The following is a 15719-nucleotide window of genomic DNA, read 5'->3' on the forward strand; positions in this document are numbered from 1 at the left end:
TGGAAAACTCTCAACTCACAGGTGACATCATTCAGAGCTCTGATTTCCTACGTTACTGAAACGCACCGTTAATCAGCTGTGATTCAGTCATTTTATTTAGAGCTGCAATAATTAATCAACTCATCAAACAATAACCAATTATTAAATGAATCATCTGACACTCTGTTGCGGTGTCACACTATTAGAGCTGCAACTATTCATTAATTAATCGAGCAATAATCAATTATTAAATGAATCGTCAACTATTCTGATAATCTAATAATCAGTTTGAGTAGTTTTTTTTAAAGAAAAAAAGTCAAAATTCTCTGATTTTAGCTTCTTAAATATGAATATTTCTGGTTTCTTTGTTCCTTTATGACAATAAACTGAGTCTCTCTTTGGTTTGTGGACAAAACAAGACATTTTTTAACATTTTATTGACCAAACAACTAATCGATTAATCGTTTAAATAATCAACATATTAATCGATAATGAAAATAATCGTTAGTTGCAGCCTTAGTTTTATTTATTCTGAAGTAAAAAGACGTCTTGATTTTAAATCTGTGTGTGTTTGTGTGTGTGTTGATGCTCACTCTGCATGTGCTGCGACATGACCCAGTTGTGCAGCAGCCGGTAGTTCTCCACCGAGCCCTTCACCGTCTCCACCAGCAGGTCGTAGGCGGCGGCGCGGGCGGCGTGCGACTTGCACTTGGGCTGCGCGCGGTCGGCCAGGCTGGGCAGCAGGAACAGCAGGTTGTGCACGTCGCGCAGGAACTCCTGGCCCTCGCGGGAGAACTTGTAGGGAGGCTTGTGTTTGAGCACGCTGGTGGCCAGGCGCAGCAGCCCCGTCAGACCGTCGTCCTCGATCGTCCCGTCCTGCTGGTCCAGGATCTCACGACTACAGGTCACACAGAGGTCACGGAGTCAAGGTCACGTGGGAAATCTACAACTTTATCCACAATGTTTAACTTCTACAAAACTCAAGAGCTTCATGGTTCTTTCTGATTTTGTTTCATTGAGGGGTGAAGCCAATGAATCCTCCTCCCGTCATCGGTCCACACAGTAAACACATTATAAATACAGTAAACAACATTGCAGTGTGTTTTATTCCAACTGTTAAAAAACAATAGGCAGTAACTTTTCATCACCGAACATTTAACCCCCAACTCATTCAGGATTCAGGCTTTAGAGTTTTTTCTCATTCAAAACAAGAAAAAAACCCAAAAGAAAGGAGAAAATATCTGCCTGTATTGGATGTGTTACTTAGGCCATGGTTATGTTAAAATAATAACAGCTGTTTGTTGGTTAAAATTACCACGAATAATAGCAACGTGAATTTCCATTAGCCCGTCTATGATGTTTTCCTTTATATGTTAGCATCAAGCTAGCAGCTTTTATATATCCAGTGATCGATAGGTTAGAATATCATGGAGAAGTCCATTATAATTATAAGAAATTAAATAAATAAATAAAGACATGAAATGTTTCATTCTGTGTGTAATAAATCTATATAATGTATTAGTTTCACTTTTTGAATTAAATCTGTGACATTAATAAAGTTTTCCATGATATTCTCATTTAGTGAGATGCACCTGTAGTTTGTGACAATGACAGTGATTTGAAAGGTTGTTGTTCAGTGAAGGCAGAATATCGTTGGTAAACCTTCATGTAATGGTTGGTGGCGTCATTACATCGACATGCGTAGGGTTCGGTTCAGCTGATGCTCTGAGGTTCAGCAGAAACCAAAACTGAATCCTGGATTTAGTACATCCTTAGTTTCTTAGCTCTGCCTCAAAGACTCATGGGAAATGTCTGCTGACCATCAAAGTCATTTTCTTTGATGAACTCGTTGCCATAATTATTGGATTTCACAATAAAAGCACAAGCCCCTTTAAAAACATAACAACATGCTCTTCAGTGTGTGTGTGTGTGTGTGTGTGTGTGTGTGTGTGTGTGTGTGTGTGTGTGTGTGTGTGTGTGTGTGAGTCTGACCTCCTGATGCAGTCGGCCAGGTGGCGAGCCAGAGCGTCCAGGTCCAGCAGCGTGGTCTGCACCGGGCCGGCCAGCGACAGAGAGGGAGAGACCTTCTGTGAGTTCAAACAGACCAACGCTAGCAACAGCTCAATCAAACACCACAACAACAACAACAACAACACTGATATCAACAGGCAGGTCAGGTGACATCATCATCATCGTGTCTGTGTTTCCCACCTGGCTGGCGTCTTTGACGTGGATGTTGTCGATGAGTTTACAGAGCAGCCAGAAGTATTCTTTACAGCCGGTCCTGAGCAGAGGCTCCTCCTCGTAGTCCTCCACCTGCACACACACACACACACCACAGCGTCACTATGAGGTCACTACGAAGTTAAAGGATCATAGGGCAGGATTTGTGAGAAAATACCGGAAAATACCCATGCGTTTTACGTTTTTTAAATAATAATGGGTGAGGAAGCGTTCAAAACCAAAAAGAACGAGCCCACCCGCGTATCTCTCGATTGCCCTGAACGGGGTCTGTGCTGCAAAATGCGCTGCAATTCAGGGGGTGAATTTCGCGCGCTGGCCGGCGGACCTGACGTCAGCGCGTCCACGACCGCCTTCGAATGGATCAATGGAATGGAGACATGACGAGGGCAACCGCGGCAGAGCGATTGATATAGTAACAGAGTGGCGACACTCCCTGTTATATCAATCACTCTGAACCACGGTGGATCCAAATTAGGCTACTGTCTGCCAGCAAACCACCCAGCACAAGCCCCCCCACCCCCCGCCGCCGCCGCCACTCTCTCTCTCCCCCTCCCTTCACACACGCACACAGCAGCAGGCAGGTCACTGACTCCTACACACCCTCTCCCTCATCACTACTGACTTATTATTAGCCGTTAGCCGCAGCTAGCGGTTAAAAGCCGACGTTATAACTTTAACAACGTTGTCAGGCAGGTGGACAAACGTCCTCTTTTGCCCGGACACGTCCACTTTTCACGTCCTGGCCGGCGTGTCCGCGACGCGTCCGTTTTTTTTTTTTTTTTTTATGAAATCATGAATATGTCCGGTGTTTATTGGTTTTCATGGGACCGCGGACCCTGACAGATGCGGTCCGACACCCGGACCCGGCGCGTTAATTCTCGGTACCGGCCTGTAGGAGCCCATACAGATCCATGCAGAGGAGCTCAGAGGAACAGACAAGCAGCCCCCTGCTGCAGCACAGTGAAGGTGTGTGTGTGTGTGTGTGTGTGTGTGTGTGTGTGTCTGTCTGTCTGTCTGTCTGTGAGAGCGAGAACCCCCCCCCCCCCCCCCCAGATAGGAAAGACTGTAAAGAGTAAAGTAAACAGTGAAAAGTCTGTGCGCGCTCCCGTGCCGGTGGCTTCGCTGGTTGCTGTAGTTACGCGCAGCGGCCGTCGCGTCACTGGCCGTTCTCATTAATCCTGCCCTATGATCCTTTAAAGCCCCACATTCACCGGCTCTACTGACTTTTATTTTGAAGGGTTGACCCATGAGACGAAGATCCAATAAAAAAGTAGAGCAGATTTCAGAATCATCTACCTTTATACTATATAGAGCTTTAATACAAACATCTACCTTTATTTTGAAGGAGCTTTAACACAAACATCTACCTTTATTTTGAAGGAGCTTTAATACAAACATCTACCTTTATACTGTATGGAGCTTTAACACAAACATCTACCTTTATTTTGAAGGAGCTTTAACACAAACATCTACCTTTATTTTGAAGGAGCTTTAACACAAACATCTACCTTTATTTTGAAGGAGCTTTAATACAAACATCTACCTTTATACTGTATGGAGCTTTAACACAAACATCTACCTTTATTTTGAAGGAGCTTTAATACAAACATCTACCTTTATTTTGAAGGAGCTTTAACACAAACATCTACCTTTATTTTGAAGGAGCTTTAATACAAACATCTACTTTTATTTTGAAGGAGCTTTAATACAAACATCTACCTTTATTTTGAAGGAGCTTTAACACAAACATCTATCTTTATTTTTAAGGAGCTTTAACACAAACATCTACCTTTATTTTGAAGGAGCTTTAACACAAACATCTGCCTTTATTTTGAAGGAGCTTTAACACAAACATCTACCTTTATACTGTATGGAGCTTTAATACAAACGTCTACCTTTATTTTGAAGGAGCTTTAGTACAAACATCTACCTTTATTTTGAAGGAGTTTTAACACAAACATCTACCTTTATTTTGAAGGAGCTTTAACACAAACATCTGCCTTTATTTTGAAGGAGCTTTAATACAAACATCTACTTTTATTCTGAAGGAGCTTTAACACAAACATCTACCTTTACTCTGAAGGAGCTTGAACATAAACATCTACTTTTATTTTGAAGGAGCTTTAATACAAACATCTACCTTTATTTTTGAAGGAGCTTTAACACAAACATCTACCTTTATACTGTATGGAGCTTTAATACAAACATCTACCTTTACTTTGAAGGAGCTTTAATACAAACGTCTACCTTTATTTTGAAGGAGCTTTAACACAAACATCTACCTTTATACTGTATGGAGCTTTAATACAAACATCTACCTTTATTTTGAAGGAGCTTTAATACAAACATCTACCTTTATTTTGAAGGAGCTTTAATAGAAACATCTACCTTTATTTTGAAGGAGCTTTAACACAAACATCTACCTTTATTTTGAAGGAGCTTTAATAGAAACATCTACCTTTACGTTGAAGGAGCTTTAACGCAAACATCTACCTTTACGTTGAAGGAGCTTTAATACAAACATCTACCTTTATTTTGAAGGAGCTTTAATACAAACGCCTACCTTTATTTTGAAGGAGCTTTAACACAAACATCTACCTTTATACTGTATGGAGCTGTAACACAAACATCTACCTTTATTTTGAAGGAGCTTTAATACAAACATGTACCTTTATTTTGAAGGAGCTTTAATACAAACATCTACCTTTATTTTGAAGGAGCTTTAATACAAACATCTACCTTTATACTGTATGGAGCTTTAACACAAACATCTACCTTTATTTTGAAGGAGCTTTAATACAAACATCTACCTTTATTTTGAAGGAGCTTCAATAGAAACATGTGTTGTGTCCCAGTGTCTCCAGCATTGATCCCAGTACAGGGACAATGTCTCTCACAGAAACAAACTGGTTTCACTGTAGCAAAGCTCAAATTGAGTCAAATCATCGTCCCTGAGGACTTTTGACACAGAGTGTAGCTTGCAAACATGTTTCTGAATGTGTGTGTGTCTGTCTGTGTGTGTGTGTGTGTGTGTGTGTGTGTGTGTGTGTGTGTGTGTGTGTGTGTGTGTGTGTGTGTGTGTGTGTGTGTGTGAGTGTGTGTGTGTGTGTGTGTGTGTCCCTCACCCTCAGTGGTTTCAGGGCTTGTGCGTCAGGCAGGAACTTGAGCAGCGTGGAGGCGGCGAGCAGCAGGAAGGATCTGTTGATGGACTCTCCTCCCTCCAGACCCGACAGAGAGAGTTTGTAGAGGCCGTTACACGCCTCATGTCTCACGGCCGGCTGATGACAACAAAGACACAACATTAGAACAAGATGATTGATCAACAGATAAGAGTATCTAAAGCTACAGTTGATCAGTTGTTTTTAAACTTCATGTCTTATATTTTCATTATCGACCGATTTCCTTGTGTATCACATTAATGACCAGTATGTAGTCCACCTGCTCCTGTGCATCAAATCAAGTGCTCCCTAATCATAAAACAAAATGTTGGAATGTGTGAACATTGGGTCTAAGGACATTGGGAATGTAGACGTTGGGTCAAAGAACCTTAGGAGGTGTCGACGTTGGGTCTAAGGTAGGGTTGCACGGTATACCGGTACTAGATTTAAAACGCATTTAAAACGGTACCATACTGCGCTTAGATGGGACCGGTACTTTCATTCTGCACCGCCGGCAGCGGTGACGTCGCCGCGTGAAGTCGCCGCATTGTAATTTGAGCCGCGAGGAGCGAGAGAGCGAGTCACAAACGAAGCAAGGTGCTTTTTATCATTACCGTTACAGCGCCACCTGTCCATGTGCCTGTGTCTGTGTGTGTGTCTGTGTGTGTGTGCGCGCCGCGCGCGAGAGAGAGACGGCCGCCACAGCCTCGTTAATAAGTTTTGTTTTTACCGCGGATCACCACTGGCTGCATGCTCTCTCTGTCTCTCTCTCTCTCTCTCTCTGTGAGTGAGTGAGCACGGCGAAGCAGCGCTACGCAGAGATGAATTAACGGAACGATATTGCGTTGATGGGGGTGGGGGGAACAGAATCAATTTGGTCTACATATGGGAAACAATAGGTGTATGTTTGAGTAACATGAACATTTGTGTTTCATTCTATAAACTACTGATAACAATTTCTCCCAAAAATTACAACTGGTCAAAATAACAAAAAAAGATGCAGTGTTTTCAGACCTCAAATAATGCAAAGAAAACAAGTTGATGTTCATTTTTAAACAGACATTTTTTAATTTAGGAAGAGTTCAGATTAATATAGATGGAATGTTAATCCTGCAGCAGCAGTAACTGTTTACTGATTTCCTGTTTTATGGTCCAACATTTTTCTATTAAAATAAAGCCAATAATGAAATTTTTTGTGTTCTCTTTTTATGTGGAAAAGTACCGAAAAGTATCGAAAAGTATCGAAAAACATGTTGGTACCGATACCGGTACCAACATGTTGGTATCGTGACAACACTAGTCTAAGAACCTTAGGAGGTATAGACGTTGGGTCTAAGGACGATGGGATGACGTGTAGATGTAGGGACATGTGGGTGTCAGGACATTGGGATGTTCGGTTCTATGGACATGTGGACTTTGGGAAATGTGGACGTTGGGTCTAAGAACATTGAGACGTGTAGATGCTGGGACATGTGGACATTACGACATGTGGACATCAGGATGTTGCGATGTTCGGCTGATGGACATGTTGACTTTGGGATGTGTGGACATGTGCACGTTGGGTCTACGGTGGATGTACTGACCTCGGGCACCAGCAGCGTGAGCTTCCTGAGCCAGTCGTGCAGGTGGTCGCTGTCGGCCAGACTGGACTTGACGGTGGAGGAGCAGTGAGCCCAGCTGACCAGCAGCCACATGGAGTAGTGAGTCACTGCAGAGACACACACAGACAGACACACACTCACTCAGCGTCTGTTTATCCATCTGGTCACATACGTTTACATCTATACATCTATGTCTTTATGTCTCACCTTCGTGCCTGGACCGGTGGTCGGACTGAGCCTTCAGAACCCTGCACAACAAACACACACATGGATTTTACTGTTGGACACATGGACTTTGTAAAGGAGTTGGTTCTGTTGTAGATGTAGCTGTGTGTGATGTGCGACCTGTGTGCGAGGTTGTCGTAGGTGTAGGCCACGTTGATGAGCCGCTGGATGAGGTTGGTTCCCTGGACCAGGCTGAGGAACACCTGCAGACACACGGCAGAGCTTCATGGTTCATCTCTGCTGCTGAAGCTGCTTAGACATGAGGAGGCGGCAGCAGCAGCAGCAGCAGCAGCAGCAGCAGCAGCAGGAGGAGGAAGAGGACGGAGGTTTACCTCAGTGAGCCGGGGGATGTGCAGGCCTTTCCCGTGGTCCACCGTCGACTTGCGGGACTTTCCCGGCCACGCCCGTTTCCTCTGGCTGTCGGCGAGGCCGGACCAGGAGAAGACGTCGTGGTAGGCCAGGTCCAGGTCTGCAGGGTCCACGGCGAACTGACAGATGAGCTTCAGCAGGCAGGCCAGGCAGTCCAGCAGCCACTGCACACACACAACACAACACAACACACACTCAGTGAAGCAGCACACACACGTGTACTGTGTATACTAACAACTGACTAGATAACTACCTAACCAACTAATAAAACAAGCTAACAAACTAACGACTGACTAGATAACCAACTAATAAAATTAACTAACTGATGACTGACTAGATAACTAATAAAACTAACTGATGACTGACTGACTAGATAACTACATAACAAACCAATAAAACTACCTAACTAATGACTGACTGACAAGATAACTAACGACTGACTAGATAACTACCTAACTAACTAATAAAACAAGCTAACAAACTAACAACTGACTAGATAACCAACTAATAAAACTAACTGATGACTGACTGACTAGATAACTACATAAACCAATAAAACTACCTACCTAATGACTGACTGACAAGATAACTAACGACTGACTAGATAACTACCTAACTAACTAATAAAACAAGCTAACAAACTACTGACTGACTAGATAACTACCTAACTAACTAATAAAACAAGCTAACAAACTACTGACTGACTAGATAACTAACTAACAACTGACTAGATAACTAACTAATAAAACTAACTGATGACTGACTGACTAGATAACTAACTAACAAAATACTGGTAATGACTGACATGATAACAAACTAACGACTTAATAGATAACCAACTACCTGACAGACAAACTAACTGACCAACTAGGTAGCTAGTTAACTAACTAACTAACTAACTAACTAACTAACTGACTGACTGACTAGCTGTCCGGCTCAGGCAGGACCTCGTGTACTCACCACAGTCCAGGACTCCTGGTCTTTGGGCTCCAGGATCCCAGAGTTGAAGATCTCCAGGAGCAGCTGGAGGCCTCCGGAGGAGACAAACTGCAGGAGGAGCAGGAGGAGGAGGAGGAGGAGGAAGAGGAAGAGGAAGAGGAGGAGGAGGAGGAGGAGGAGGAGGAGCAGCAGGAGGAGGAAGAGGAGGAGGAGTCAGGAAACCCAGGGTAAATACAGGAATCTTGAAGTTAATTCTAAAACCTTTTTAAGACTTTTTCAAGACCTTCTCAATATTTATCAAAACCTCACCGCCACTTCAAGCTGTAACCATTTACACAAGTGACACTTTAAATTTAACAGTTCTAGTTTGTGATAAAGACTATAGACCACTATGATACAACACAATTCAAAATAGGCTGGGATAATAAATAAAAGGCAACGTTTATCAAAAAAAACATTGCTCCACTCAAAAAACAAAAACAACAATCTTCTTTTCTTTTTTTATGTACTAGTTCATCTTTGGTTTTTAATAAAATGAATAAATTCACACACTTTTACAATGTTTTTTACGACTCAAACTCTTGGACAGCTAATTCAGAAAAAATACCTTGAAAATTTAAGACTTTATAAAGTTGTGAAAAGACTTTTTAAGGGTCTTAATTTTCCCAAAATTGACTTATCACCTTTTAATACTTTTCAAGACCCTGCGGATACCCTGAAACCAGTCAGAGGCCCAGCAGGGTGTCATAGGGTGTCATAGTGTGTGTGTGTGTGTGTGTGTGTGTGTGTGTGTGTGTGTGTGTGTGTGTGTGTGTGTGTGTGTGTGTGTGTGTGTGTGTGTGTGTGTGTGTGTGTCTCACCTTGCAGCTCCAGGTGTTCTTGCTGTTTTCAATCTGATCCTCACTGGAGTCGTCTGAGTCTGGATACAGGTCACTGTAGCTGCCCTGAACACACACACAGTGGACACACGTGGTTTCAGTAACTGATCTATAACTGATATTAATCTATAATATAATGGATCAGGGGCTGTTTCTCACGGTGGACTCTCTGTGGATGCGCCTGTTGGGTTTTCCCAGAGCTTCGATGATCTCCAGAGCGTAGAGCAGCTTGTGAGGACTTTTAATCCTCAGCAGCTCCTTCCAGCACAGGCCCTCTCCGTTCTACACACACAAACACACAATTACTCAATTATTCAGTGTGTCATGGTTAAAAAACAAAACAAAATAAAGAACAGAAAGTCAATCTATTTCCTCTGGCCATTAAATATCTTGGGCCAGTTGTTTACTGAGCGTGTGGACTCACCGTGTCGTCACAGATGTTCTGGAAAGCCTGCAGCATCTTGGGACACGTGGGCAGAAGCATCAGCAGCTCCCAAACCCGACGGGACAAGTTCTCAGCGTGGAGGTGGAGCTCCTCGCAGCGGGCAGTCTGCATGGACACAACCAACAAACCAATTGATCAATCAATCAATAAATCCATCAATCAATTAGACAGACAGGGAAAATGTTCTGAAAACAGCACAGGGAGGTAAAAGAAAGAATAAAAACAGTCTAAACCACAAACATGGAACATCAAAGACTAGGGCTGTCACTTTTTAGAAAAATTAGGTTCGAACAAATATCGAATGACCCGTAATTCTTAATTCGATAAATTTGAATGGAGCATTTTATTGAGCACTTGAGGTAAGAAAATTAAGACCTGTCTAAAATGATTTAAGACTTGAACACAAATAATTCAACAAATGTATCAGACGGAGTTGTTTTAGAGGTAAATTCATGCAAAACCGCTGATGCGTGTTGCCTTCAGGGACAGTTTTTCATCAACAGTCTCTGTAAATATACCTCTACAACAACTCTGTGTGGTAACGTTGTGTTATTATCTCATAGTGTGGTGAATGTGCAGGTCACAACTTGTCCACCAGAGCGTTGTTGTGGAGTTGTTGGATTGTGTATTTGATGAGTTTGATGAGGGAAACCAAGAAATCCCATAATGAGCCTCCGTTTGTAGCGTAGCTCTGAGCAGCTCACGGCTCTGCTCCGCCGTTCAAAAAATATCTTGCACCGACAATTAAAGGTAACGAACCTACTGCTATGACTATAGGGATTACGGCAATGGGCCAATTTGTCAAAAATGTTTAACTATCCCTTTTTAAGACCCCACAGAAACCCTGCATAATCACTCCAAATTTCTACATCCATCCTCTCCTATGTCCTTGAATGTCTATGGCTGTGATTAATGTGTGTGATGTTAATGTGTCATTCCAGATAAAAAGGTCATAAAACAGCAGTGTGATGATATGAAGTTGGTTCATGTGTCTGCAGCTCGTCAGCACCGACCTCGGGGCTCTCGTGGATCTTCTCGGTGTGGGGGCCGGGCGGCTTGAAGCAGGCGAGCAGCTCCAGCAGGTCGAACAGCGTGGTGAGGTGCGGCTCCTGCAGCAGCAGCAGCATGGGGATGTGCTCCTTCTGGGGGGGGGGCAGGCAGGAGGCCGGCAGCTGGATGCCCTCCCCCTTCCTCTCCCTGCGCGGAGCTCCCAGAGACACAAACACCATCTGGGAGAGGACACACACACACAGAGAGAGAGAGAGAGAGAGAGACAACAAGGTGGTCAACAACGGCATACAATGATTCATCCCCTGTCCCATTCATGCTTTGGAGAAGTCTTCTTTTCTTTTTTTAATATTTTTTTAAATTTATTTCTTCAGTTCATCCATCTCATATATATACACAAACCCACACACACCAAAAAACAGAACAAAAAAAAACCACAAAGGACAATGCATACCTTCTCATGTGTACACATAATGGGTAATATGTTGTTAGATGCTATTACTGGTAATCAAGTCAGCAATAATAACCTAATACAAGTATCCAGTGGGTAATAGTAAATAACTATATACTATATACTAATATTTAATAATAGTAAAAGTAATAATAATGATAAAAGGGAAAAAAAAACACGAACAGCTATTACACCATATTTAAAGTAAACTAACTTATTATCGATCAGCAAATTGTTAAAAATAAATAAGTAATAACATAAAAATAAAATAAAAAGGTAAAAAAAAAAAAAAACAGGAGAAACAAAAAGCAGGAGCTGAGAAGTCTTCTTTTCTACAATGGTACCTTATTTTGTAAATTTAATCAGTTTGTTTCTATGTTTATTCCTCTCTCTCATTCTCTCTCCCAGAAATCTGATTTATGTGCCGTCTATGGCTCTAACTTATGAAACAATCTCTTAAATGCTAAGAAATTATGACAAATTTATCATAGAACAGCACGAACATGTTTTTTTGTTTTTTTCGAAACGAAAACCTTAGAAGGGTCTGAAAAAGTCAAATAGAGCTCTGGTAGCTGTGATAAATCATTTTCCAGGACACTTTTTTTCTCATTTTCCATGTGTTTTCCAGATTTTACAGGAAGTGTGGAGGCGAGCGGAGGGAGGGGGCGGGGCCTCACCTGCATGTCTTTGAAGCCGAGCTCGTGCAGCGTCTTCTCGTCGTAGTCTGTGGTGAGCTCGTGGCCGGAGGAGATCATCCTGACGGGGCCCATCAGACCTCCTGCAGGACACACACATGTTACTAAAGCTGCTTTCCCACTAAAATGAGCGGGTTGACACTGTTTTTTAAAACGCGTCGCTCGCCGAGTCGTTTGACCCGCATCGACGCAGCTCGGTGCCTTTCCCACTGCCACCAAAAGCCGATTGTTAGCGGGTTTAAACGGGGTTTTTGGCCAGTGGGAAACGGGTACATGACAACAGCAGCAGCAGTTCTACCTGGGAAGTCTGCCTGCTGTCTGCTGCTCTGTCCGAACTCCTGCAGCTGGGCCTGTTGGTTCATCTGCTCCTTCTGCAGGTTCTCGTACCAGTGGGTCACCTCGGCCCGCAGGTCGGCCACCTGGTCGCTAGGATACATCTCAATGGTCATCTGCAACGAATTACAACAAAAACAACACCACAGAAACATCAGCCTGGGTCTAAGCTGTGAATCTGAGCTGAAAGTTTCATTCAAGCTAAATGAATAAGAGAAATCAGTGTGGAGACTCGTTGAAACTCTGCTGCCCCCCGGTGGCCGGGAAGGGAAATGACAACAACAAACCTTCACCATTTTTGTTCATTTCTTTGTTTACACCATCAGAAACATCTAGAAGTCATCATAAATCTAAATGACATCGTTTTAAACAAAGTGACGTCCACATGCTTTATTTAAACCAATCAGAAAACACTTGACAGTTTGTTATTTTACCTCATTATGGAATAAAACTTTTTAAATAAAATCTCTCTTTGCCTGAAATGTTTAATAAACATATATCATTATTTTTGTAGTTAATTTATCATCTGTTATTATAATTGTTGTTCATGTTATCATAGTTAAGGTTGTATGATACATTTGAAATTGATATCTAAACATTATTGCCAACAGGAAGTGAGATTGAACCATTTTTGTGAGTTTGTTCTTTTTAATTCTCACAAAATTGAATCTGTTCTTGCAGAATTTTTAGTTTTTTCTCTCAAATTGCGACTCTTGATCATTTCTAATGTCTAACGTTGTGTGTGTGTGTGTGTGTGTGTGTGTGTGTGTGTGTGTGTGTACCTTGTCGGGCAGCCCGGCCGGCTGACACACGATCCTGAGCGGCAGCGACTGCTTGTCGCTCAGAGCCTTCAGGTGGCTGCTGATCCCCGTGCCCTCGATCTGCCACTGCCTCAGGTGGTAGGCGAACCTGAACACACAGGAACCAATCACACACACGCTCAGGACTGACTGTTGTGTTAATGTGTGTGTGTTTATGTGTGTGTGTTAGTGTGTGTTAGTGTGTGTGTATATACCTGCGTCTGAAGGCCTCCAGGTGAGTCTTGAGCATGAGCAGCCCCCTCTCGATGCTGGTCAGGCTGGAGTGGGCGTCCTGCTCCAGGTTGGCCGACGCCATCAGGAGACTCTCCATGCACTTCCTGATGAACTCCTGTTCCTTCTCCAGACCCGTCTTCCCCGCTGCAAACGCACACACACCACATCAGACATTAGAAATGATCAAAAGTCACAAAAACATTCTTAAATTTTAGAGAAAAACAAAAATATCTGCAAGAAAGGGACCAATTTTATAAGAATTTATAAGAACCAACTCACAAAAACAGTGAATAATTGACAATATTGTAACAATGTGATTTAAATACGAGTCAGTGGCCTGATGCAGCTCAGTGTCAGGTGGTGTAACTGGGATTTATTCATACAAATCTGACTTTATACAAGAAAAAAATAATCTGGACACGAATGTGACGTAAATGTGATTTGCAGAGCAGCAGCAGCTTCATGACAGATCTGACAACAGCTGTCACAGATTATTTAGACGTAATCTGGTGTTTTGTTTTGCAAGGTTATATTATCTATTTCAACTTCATGTTTTCATAAGAAAGTAGATATATTCATCAGTACAGTTAAAATCCAGTCTAAGATGGATCAAATATTTAATATTGATCATTCATTTTCAGGAGAATTCAGTCTGACTTTTGTTTAAAAAAGAAAAAAGGTGCAAATTGTAATTTTACATGAGATAAAACCAACATGAATACAACATGTACATTTGAACAGATCTGATGCTTTTATAACTATTTAAATCCAGATGTTTCTGAATCGCTCACCTTGCCAACACTTATTTGTCACTGATGCATATTAATGTTTATAATAAGACAATTCTGAAAATCTCCTTCATTAAAACTCTAAACTCATCATCTGCAGCAGCTTTGTGGTTTTCCACAATGGGACAGAATCAAAGAAGAACTTCTCATGTACTTGTCATGGTGTAACGTCTGTATGTTTTTTCTATGATACCTGCCTCAGGACAACGGATGAAATTTAGCAACTGTGCTAAAAGACATATTTATATTGATACTGATACTATACACTGGTATGTTGATTAAATATTGTCTGAATCAAATAAATAAATAAATAAATACATTAAAAAAAAATAAAAAACTTGAAACTCATCAGCAGCAGCAGCAGCAGCTTTTATTTTGAAAGAGCAGAGACAGGAAGTGTGGGGGCACTGACCGTTGATGTAGTAGGAGTTGATGTACTGGATGGCGGCTCGGCTGATGTCGGCCGACTGGGCTCTGAGGGCGATGCCCCACAGCTGGTCCATGCCGCACAGCTGGAGGGAGGGACACACACACACACACACACACAGACACACACACACACACATAGAGAGACACACACACACACACACACACACGGACAGAGAAACACACACAGACACACACACACACAGGGTCAACATCTGTCTGATCTGACTTGAGACGAGAGCTGGCAGCCGTCATGAGTTTGTGTTGGTTTGAAGGAGGGGTGTGTGTGTGTGTGTGTGTGTGTGTGTGTGTGTGTGTGTGTGTGTGTGTGTGTGTGTGTGTGTGTGTGTGTGTGTGTGTGTGTGTGTGTGTGTGTGTTTCTCTGTCCGTGTGTGTGTGTGTGTGTGTGAGTGTGTGAGGGGGCGGGGCCTGTACCTCACAGCTGGAGGCGTTGTCCAGGGCGCTGGTGGCCAGGCGAGCCAGGTTACAGAGGTGCTGGAACAGGTTCAGACCGGTCATACTGATGGTCTCTGGCTTCAGCTGAGGCATCTGCACACACACACACACACACACACACACACACACACACACACACACAGTGTAACGTTACAGACACACACACGATTTTATGGGATGTCGCTGTTAAAAGTCTGTTCTTCATTCACAAGAAGAGTCAGCTACACACTCTGTACCGTTTCTACCCAACTGGGTTATTTTAATAAAACTGAGGCGTGTCACATTATTAGAGCTGCAACTATTCATTAAATAATTTTAATTCAATAATTGATTATTGTTCATCTATTATTAAATGAATCCTCAACTATTTTGAGTCGTTTTTGAAGAAAAAAAGTCCAGATTCTCTGATTTCAGCTTCTTCAATGTTAATATTTCTGGTTTCTTTGTTCCTTTATGACAATAAACTGAGTCTCTCTTTGGTTTGTGGACAAAACAAGACATTTGAGGACGATGTCGTCTGGTGGTTTGAGAAACACTGATTGATGTTTTTAACATTTTATTGACTGAACAACTAATCGATTAATCGTGTAAATAATCGACAGATTAATGGATAATAAAAATAATGGTAAGTTGCAGCTCTACACACTATAACATGTTCCTGTGAATAACCAAACAATAGTTCCTTTTGTA

General features: G+C 42.3%; 1 protein-coding gene across 2 annotated transcripts in view; it reads right to left on the reverse strand.

The window, feature by feature from the left end:
* usp34 (ubiquitin specific peptidase 34) overlaps positions 1-15719 on the reverse strand; it is an 88291-nt gene that overhangs the window by 32579 nt on the left and 39993 nt on the right. Inside the window, exons 23-41 of one of the 2 annotated variants that reach the window (XM_083969726.1) lie at positions 15009-15122; positions 14560-14659; positions 13341-13503; positions 13108-13234; positions 12291-12441; positions 11975-12075; positions 10852-11067; positions 9818-9943; positions 9553-9675; positions 9376-9459; positions 8537-8623; positions 7540-7740; positions 7328-7410; positions 7190-7230; positions 6965-7089; positions 5349-5501; positions 2191-2295; positions 1972-2027; positions 573-877 (exon numbers count right to left, since the gene is read on the reverse strand). In XM_083969726.1, coding sequence (XP_083825852.1) covers positions 573-877; positions 1972-2027; positions 2191-2295; positions 5349-5501; positions 6965-7089; positions 7190-7230; positions 7328-7410; positions 7540-7740; positions 8537-8623; positions 9376-9459; positions 9553-9675; positions 9818-9943; positions 10852-11067; positions 11975-12075; positions 12291-12441; positions 13108-13234; positions 13341-13503; positions 14560-14659; positions 15009-15122 — 2461 coding nt within the window. Of the gene's footprint in view, positions 1-572; positions 878-1971; positions 2067-2190; positions 2296-5348; positions 5502-6964; positions 7090-7189; positions 7231-7327; positions 7411-7539; positions 7741-8536; positions 8624-9375; positions 9460-9552; positions 9676-9817; positions 9944-10851; positions 11068-11974; positions 12076-12290; positions 12442-13107; positions 13235-13340; positions 13504-14559; positions 14660-15008; positions 15123-15719 lie in introns of both variants that reach the window. The other variant, XM_083969725.1, reaches the window with a different exon arrangement.

The sequence above is a fragment of the Trachurus trachurus genome (genome assembly GCF_905171665.1).
Source record: "Trachurus trachurus genome assembly, chromosome: 1".
Lineage (NCBI taxonomy): Eukaryota > Metazoa > Chordata > Actinopteri > Carangiformes > Carangidae > Trachurus > Trachurus trachurus.